The sequence below is a fragment of the Gigantopelta aegis genome, chromosome 10 (genome assembly GCF_016097555.1).
Source record: "Gigantopelta aegis isolate Gae_Host chromosome 10, Gae_host_genome, whole genome shotgun sequence".
NCBI classification, from domain to species: Eukaryota; Metazoa; Mollusca; class Gastropoda; order Neomphalida; family Peltospiridae; genus Gigantopelta; species Gigantopelta aegis.
In genome coordinates, this window is record NC_054708.1 from 16,221,128 (window position 1) to 16,230,352 (window position 9,225).

Genomic DNA, 9,225 nt, shown 5'->3' on the forward strand with positions numbered 1-9,225 from the left:
CTTTCCATCAGTATATTTAATGATTATGCAAATATTTTAGGTAATTTATTTCATTTTGGGTAACCCACTACAAAATGTACTGAACCAAAATAAAAACTTCACATTCTTAAAGTATAATAATATAAACTATACATGTATATGTAGATATGTAGGTGATGTAAAGTCATCAGTGGTTTTGAATACTGTAATGTTTAAATTGAAACATTCACTCCATACCAATCAAAATGTACCACCTTAGATTATTCATGTGTCAAATTTATGAATATTCAAATTAAACCTGTATATGACATATTTTGAGATTTGTAAATTAACATTTTATTATAATAAATTTTATGAAAAGAGAAGAGACTTTTAAATTTTCAAAGTTAAATTCCTAAATAAAATTTCTATATTTAATAAACATCTTTTTATTTATAATTAGTTTATGAAGTCTGAATTAAGATAAGACTTTCAAATTTTCAATTTAAATTTTCAAAACATTTAATAAAAATGCAAACTTTCTCTCTATTAGTTTGTGAAGACTACCCGTGAGAATAATTATACTAAGTTGTAGAACTATCTAATTATTACTTTTTAATGTTAAATTTCTATTTAAAATGTTTAAATTTAATAAAAATTCTCAAATTCTAAATTTCAAAACTAACTATTAGTTTGTGAAAACTGCCCCAAAGAATCACAATACAAAGTCTGAGAACTACATGTATTCGATCAAAATTCTAGGAGAGGACAGACTTTCAAAATTTCATTTTTAATTTGAAAAACATTTAATAAAAATTAAGAAATTCAAATTGTTCAAAATATCTCTCTATTTGTTTGTGGAATGTACTCCAGAGAATCATTGTATAATGTTTCAGAATAATTAAATCAAAACTGTAGGAGGAGATATGGAAACATGTGTATGTTAATTATCCTGGAAGAAATACTTAATATGAGATGGGCTACAAGATAATGGTGGGCAATTGACCTTGGTTTTTAACATAGTTTAGCATTTTGCTACATGAATAGTAAATTAATTATCAAACTGAAACTTATACCATTAACAAAAAAAAAACCCTAACAACAAAACCCTAGAATAAACATGTTTTGTGCAAATTTCTTGTTCTGTGTTGTATGTACATAAACCTTTTTTACTATTCATCTTCGAAAAGAGGGACTTTTTCATGAATCACCCAAAATGACATTAATGATTCTTGCCTCATTCTTTTTGTTTGATTGTAGTGCTCCATGGTAGATATTATGGCATAATTTTATTTTTCCACCTGAGGTCTTAGCAATCTGACCATGTGTGATGCCGTGGGGATACTTCCTGTTACATTCATCAATGATAACATTTCCAGCTGCTTCCACAATAGACTTTGAAACTGCTCCATCTTTCAAATTAAGTTTACTACTAGTGGTATTGACTAAAACATCACACTGAAAAACAAAAACAAATTAATACATGTACATGTTAAACATTTTGCTATGACAGATTACAAACAAAGGAAGGTGAACTGAATTTAAATCTATCAAATTCCTTTTGTGAGGTGGCTAGCTAAAATATGTCTCAGTTAGATTAATTATTTATACAGTCAAACATCATTTTGATGAAATTACTTACCCCCAACCAAAACTCGACACAAGCATCCAGCAAATTCACCATGTTCTAAATGATCTTGACCTTGTCTTGGGCTCGCATTTTTGGGGCTGGAGAAGGGGGAGGAAGATGGTGCAGTATCCAAATAAAACCCCACTGAAAAGAAGTGGCAGTATACCACACGAGACTCCCGTAACCTTTTGTAATGCTAGACTCTGACTACCGGCATTACAGAGGTGGCCAACTCGCCACTCTCAAGACTTCTATGACTGTCCAGCTAGGTGCTAACCTGAGCACTCTTACAACTCGATTTTCATCTCATATGACTTCTGAGTGTGCACTAGGACTCAGTCCAATCCCAGTTGTTAGTTTAAACGTGAAATTGAACTCAACTGGAACATTGGCAATCAACCAACCATCCAGTGGAATACCAAACCTGGCCACCTAAAACATATTATATCAGATGATTTTTGACAAAAACTAAAATAGCCACTTAAGACAGGTGACTACTTGTATATAAATATATATATATATGATACTAGTTGGTTTTATTCGTAATAATACATTAACAGTAGTTTTTCACAGGCAGCCAAGGTATATAGCTATAGGACAGTGTGCTTGAACCATAATTGGAAATATGTATACAAAACTAATTGGGCACTGTTGGTTAAATTTGTAATTAGAAAAGAAACCAAAAAACACAGAGTTACAAAATTAGTTTGACCTGAAGAATTATTATTATTTTTTCTCGAAATAGGTTACAATAGAATTTGTGTCCTATTGTTTTTCCACAATGGTGTGTGTGTGTGTGTGTGCATGATGTGCTAAAATATTTTTTAGCCATGAACTTTAAGTATTTTTGTAAAAATATCACCTAAATTATTTTGAGAATGAAGTACCTCTACGCTAATTAAAGAAGCAAGCTTTTCTTAGTATGACAAAAATAATTCTTCCTCCTTGTAAGATGTTAACTTTGTACTATCTACAGTACATGTAGTGGGCAAAATTTCCTCCCACTGAAAGTCTGATCAAGTCATTAAAAGGAGAGTAAACTCAAACATGAACCTTATGTGTTCGAATGATGCATACCCAGACCACCAACACATACTGACACTTCAACAAATGAAAAAAGGTAATTTTAGAGTTAATAAATAAATATGATTAATCCTTCTAACTAGGGGCAGCCATTTTCTTTTGTTTTCGAGGTGTCCGGTATTCTAGCTTGGGGCAGTGATGTCAGCTCCGACCATGCAACTCCTGTATGCACAGTGTAAACAAAAGCAGTAATTTACAACAAGATGCTTCTCTTTGATCAGCCTGACTTGTAAAACAACATAAATGACGAGAAAATATAATAAACTATTTAACAAAATATATTTCAAGTTGCATTAATGGAACGAAATGGGGTTATAGTATTTTCTCTGTTAAATAATCCAAAGGAAAAATGTATACTATTAGGCCTATTGGTATGCCATGTTGGAGCAAAAACGACAACCCATGATACCCAAGTAATAATTTTCTTTTCTATGGGACTATGTTCTGTGATTTTAGATGGGAAAGTCTACTTAATCAATAGTTTTACAGAACTATTTACAGTAATAAACCATGTCCATTACCATTTTAGGGTCGACAGGTTTTTACACAATACTGGTATGTATTTTTGTGTCTAGACAATGATAATTAATTGGCTCATCTGGTTACCTATCAAATATAAACCTGCCAATGAGGAATCACAGGAAGAGGCAACTAACAGAATAAACCAATTAAATATGAAAACACTCTGTGTATCATTTCAGTACGTAGGTTAATGCATGGACAAAACATGGTACAATTATTTCGACTTGTTCTATAGCCACTTTGACAATGGTGGTTTATTTTGTCTTGAAAAATAATATATACTTATTGCTGGCTTACTGGGATGGATATTATTAAAGAACACTGTGATGCATCCGCAAAAATTAGATACATTTTGTTTCTTCAGTTATAAGACTAATTCCTGACATGGTACCTTAAGTATTATGTAACCACCAGCTCACCAGAGGGCATATTCACTGGGATGGTACAAAATGGCTGTCCATGTTATATATAACAGCTGTCACATTTAACCATTTTACTAATAAACTATAAGATTATACTTGTTGATATTAAGCAATAATGTGCATTTATATATATATCATTGAATATGAATACCAGTCCAAAACCTTGTATGAGCATCCCTTTAAGTTAACTTGCTATAATATTTTGGGCCTAATCAGATTTCAAAAACAAACTCACACAACAGACTTCAATTATAAGACACTATACTTAATACCTTGCTTTAGTTTGGTCTCAGACTGTGCATCAATACATAAGTGATCACCATAATTAATCAATACAAACAGTGTTTGCAGGATGAAATATGCTGTAAATGTTAGGTGAACTATTTTCATACAAACATTTTTGACTAAATACATTTATACATCCAATCTTTTGTTTTAAATGTTCAACAAAATGAAAGGAAAAGAAAGAATTACATGTATATACATGTACCTGCTGTTCGGCAATCTTTCCCAGTCTTATGGTCACTCTGGACAAAGGTCGCTTGTGGTCACCTGAAGTGAAATGTTAATTTTACCACTCTAAAAGCATACACTGTATAGTAAAATCTTTATTAAGATACAGTTTTATCTTTAATCAATATCGTAGTATTTAGCATTTAACAGGATTTCAAAACAAATCAGGTTTACTTCCTATATGTAGATTATTTCACCAAACTCTGGCTTAGATCGTCTGAATTTGTTATAGATGTGTTTATTATTAGATTCTTTTTCTTCACCATGAGTATGCATGGTATGATATTATGTACAGGAAATTTAGCCGATGATAGGGTAAAGTGATTGTGAGTCTGACAACTAATGTGCATTTGTATGACTCAGGATTATCAAACATTGTAAAAAAACACACAAATTATTGTAAAATATTAGAGCAACAGCATCAGTATCCAGCCAGTGTATTTCCATACAGTACATAGATTTTGTCATTCGCAGTTGGGAAAACAATATTTCTTCCAAAAATGCATGCAGCAGACAATAAACATAAGTAAAAATTCTTAATTTAAGAGTTGAGTTTTATCTTGGTTAATTAGAGAGTGGGTCATCTGGTCATTTATTGCATACTGTTCATTACAGCACTCAAATCATGATCTAACCCGGGTATAATGCATAAATAAAACTTGAATCTATTTCTTTCTTTCTGAAGTGGGGGCAATGCCATATATTTATTTTATAAAATTATATATTAGTTAAAACTTTGGCGAGTGGACGAAGAGATTTGGCTAGTGAATATATGTCATTTACTAGCCAGGAGCAACTGAAATAAAATTTCTGCATTGAGCCCTCGTCATTTATGTAAATTGTGCTGACGAGAAATGGGTTACGCAAAACCAGACTTGCATGCATGAGTGATTTTATTTCATTATTTTCCTCCCCAAGATATGGATGTTTAAATATCTCAAACTTTAATTACTGCCTGTCTTTGATAAAGACATTTATATTTTTATATTTCTATATATTTTAGAAATTTTTTTTATTTATCAATTTGCTGGCTGAAATTTTACAATTATTGTAATTATAGTAAAAATTCAGTAATTAAATGTACTTACGGCTTGTATAATTTTCAAATTCTCCAATTATTACTTTGTTTTCAATAGCATCTTTAAAAGCTGCTGTTAAAACTTCACCATCTGTTTCTTCAACCACAGACAGCACAAGACAAACAGGATGTTTGAAAACCAAAAGGCTTCTCTTTAGTGCATTTACAATTGGCTTCATAGCCTTTGTAAGTGGAAATGTATTCAAATCTTGAAGATCAATTTGCACAGTCATTGGCTTTAATAGCTCAGATTTACTGTACATGTCATCTAATGAGCAAAACAACTCATGGATGGAATTCTCAATTCTATGCTTCTCTTTTGTCTTTCCACCTTGCCATTCTGATGGAAAGTTCAGGAAGACATACTTTGTCTTACTGCTTTCAGTTTGCTCTACGACACATTCTTGCTTGCGCATTTTATCTAAAACATTGTTGAATAATTGCCCATTCTTTTCTGAAAGAAATATAAAAATGAAAATGCATTAAACATGTAAATATAAAATAAAGTAACATGTGTAATAACGTTGTTTTTTTTCAACACAGAGTCCTGTGAATAGAATTTTAATGTTTGGCTTCACTAGAAAATAATCAGTACTGGTATATGATATGAACTACAACGTTAGACCTTCATTTTTAAGATTATCATTACAAATAGCACATGCAAAATATGATGGTTGGCAGTATTTACAGTAGTTTTCATGCAAGCTTTCAATATTTGACTGGTAAATTGCTTTGGTATATTGAAAAATACTGGTTTAAAATACACCTTCAATGACATACATGTACCAGCCAAAACCCAAAAGTAAAAAACCTTTCAAATAACAACAGTTGCATCATTTTATCCACATTTAATTGTAGTAGAACTACAGCTAAATGTGGATAAAACGATGCAATTTATAAGAACTAGGCCATGGGAGGTGGGGATGCGTTTTCATCATCAAACAACTTGATGTTTTGCCAGACTTTCTAACATGTTGCAATATCATTTTAAAATATACAGGTGAACAAATTAAGGTATCCGGTGTTATAGACATTTGCATAGAATATCAGGGACAAAAGGTTGATGCATCTATTATGATCGTCAACGGTCAAGAAGCAAATTTACTTGGGAGAGACCTGCTTAAAAATATTCATCTGAATTGGAATGAAATCTGTCATGTGGAAAAAGCTGCATCTCTAACTCAAATCCTGAACAAGTACACTGACATTTTTAAAGATAACTGGGAGAAATTAAACAGGAAGTCGGAAAAATTTATGTTGTTCCCAATGTGCATCCTAAATTCTTAAAACCACGACAAATGTGTGCAAAAGTGGAACTCGAATTGGATAGACTCATGAAAGAAGGCATCTTTGAACCAGTTAAGTATAGTGACTCGGCAACTCCAATTGCACTTGTTTTGAAAGAAGATGGAACAGTTAGGATCTGTGGTGATTACAAAGTCACCATAAATCAAGTTTCCAAACTAGACTTTTATCCAATTCCGAAGATTGAAGATCTCTATACCACACTATCTGGAGGTAAAACTTTCACAAGAATTCATCTCAAAAGTGCCTATCTTCAACTTCCTCTTGATGAAAAGTCAAAGCAGTTCACAACCATCAATACTCACTGTGATCTATTTTGTTACAGTAGATTTCCGTTTGGAATTTCTTCATCGCCAGCAATCTTTTAAAGGTATATGGATAAGCTCCTTCAAGGAGACATGAGAATATCATGCAGGATGACATTCTGATCTCTGGTGAAGATGATGCTCATCATGTTCAAAATGCTGAAACTGTTCTCAAGAGACTTTCTGATGCATGAAGGATAAGTGTACTTTTCAAGCCAAAGAGGTAGTGTACCTGGGTCACAAAATTGACGCAGAAGGACTGCATCGGTTCAAAACAAAGTTAAAGCTATCACAAAAGCTCATTCACCTACCAATGTTACTGAACTCAAGTCATACCTTAATTGGTCTTCTGAATTATTATGGAAAATTCCTTCCTAACCTTTCCACTGTTTTGGCTCCCTTACATGTCTTGCTGAGAAAACACTGTTTGGGGAATCTAAAGGAATTCCAACAATGGCTTCCGCTTGTATACAGAGATGGGCATTAACTCTTTCTTCCTACAACTACACATTCAGGTATATTCCGGGTAAGGACATTGGGCATTCTGACACCATGAGCAGACTTCCGCAAGCTATGAAACCTGAATCTGTGCTCGAAAACATAAAACTGCTCTCTACCACCCAGGATCCAACGGACTAGCAAAATGTGCAATGAAAAAAACTGAAGGGCGATCGGAAGAATCAAAAGTGTCTCACTTTCTGTTCAGATACCGAGTTATGCCACACTGAATGATTGGCAAGTCACCTTCGGAACTTTTAATGGGGAGGAAGTTAAGAACTCATCTTGATCTCCTTCACCCTGATGAGAATGCAAAAGTTCAAAAGGTTCAAGCAAAACAAAAAGTTCACCATGATACACACAGCAGAAACAAACCTCTTTCTATTGGTGACAAGATATGATACACACAGCAGAAACAAACCTCTTTCTGTTGGTGACAAGGTATGATACACACAGCAGAAACAAACCTCTTTCTGTTGGTGACAAGGTATGATACACACAGCAGAAACAAACCTCTTTCTGTTGGTGACAAGGTATGATACACACAGCAGAAACAAACCTCTTTCTGTTGGTGACAAGGTATGATACACACAGCAGAAACAAACCTCTTTCTGTTGGTGACAAGATATGATACACACAGCAGAAACAAACCTCTTTCTGTTGGTGACAAGATATGATACACACAGCAGAAACAAACCTCTTTCTGTTGGTGACAAGATATGATACACACAGCAGAAACAAACCTCTTTCTGTTGGTGACAAGATATGATACACACAGCAGAAACAAACCTCTTTCTGTTGGTGACAAGATATTTGCAATAAATTTTGGTAGAGATTCCCACTGGATTCCAGGCACCATTCTAAGTCAAACCAGTTTGGTATCCGTCATAGCGAAAGCAAGTCAGATACCAACACTGTTCACGAGTTTCATAAAAATGGTATGACAGGCAAGGTAGTTTAGTATTTTATTTATTACAAACCAACTGCAAACAAGCTGCAACGCAGAAGTAAGCAAGCAGATGTCGAGACCTAGTAGTTACACATTATTTTTCTACAAATTGGGTCAGAAAGTGATCTACGTCACAATTAAATTTAAACGACATCACAATGAGCAACGAGATGTCAGCAATGTACAGTTTAGATTTTGGTGTGAAACTTGCATTAACTGTCAGTTAATGAGGTGTTTAAATTCACAATAATGACTGGATTGTTAATTTGACCAGCTAAGATTGAGCTGAGTAAATGGGATTGACTAGATGTGACGCTGACAATTTGTACATAGGGCCGTAAAAAAGAGTAGCAGTTTGATGACAAACACTTGCCACAACATTGTTTCGGCTTCGTCTTATCACAATTTCAGTTCATGGCCATATTTCGTAATGGTACACTTTTAAATTATGCTAGTTTGTACAAACATGGTTAGATACATTAATAATCTTCGAACAAATCATTTTCAACAGCAATTTTGCACTTAAAAGTTTTCTAGCGGTCATAAAAAGGACACGTCATGCACCCAGTTTATTTTGTTGCAGGGAGATGCACAGTGAAATCATTCGAATACCGACGTCATTCAAATTACAAAAATATATACAGCTCCAGTCCGCACGTGAAAATATTAGACTAGTTAGATATTGAGTAATTGTTATGACATGAATAATATTTTACACTGGTGTGTAATAAAAACTATTATCATTTAGTTACTATTACCGGAAGTGCTAATATAACAGAGCCCGGAAGTGTATCCTGGGGATACAGCATGGCCAAGCAGACAAGTCTATGTTCTCAGTATGAATAAAAGCCACTATCATTTTTGAAATGAGTTTATTGAGCCAGAACATTACACTATTTTATTAGTAGCCTACTACTGTAGCATTTGCAATATTCAAATTAAATATGCGCACGCACACGCAC

At 33.5% G+C, this 9,225-nt stretch overlaps 1 protein-coding gene across 1 annotated transcript in view; it reads right to left on the reverse strand.

The window, feature by feature from the left end:
* The window catches only part of LOC121383501, a 57,721-nt gene extending 49,548 nt beyond the window's left edge, over positions 1 to 8,173 (reverse strand). The window contains exons 1-4 of the mRNA XM_041513572.1: positions 8,104 to 8,173; positions 6,817 to 6,942; positions 5,217 to 5,660; positions 4,106 to 4,167 (exon numbers count right to left, since the gene is read on the reverse strand). Coding sequence (XP_041369506.1) covers positions 4,106 to 4,167; positions 5,217 to 5,660; positions 6,817 to 6,942; positions 8,104 to 8,173 — 702 coding nt within the window. The remainder of the gene's footprint in view (positions 1 to 4,105; positions 4,168 to 5,216; positions 5,661 to 6,816; positions 6,943 to 8,103) is intronic.
* Positions 8,174 to 9,225: the final 1,052 nt, after the last annotated feature.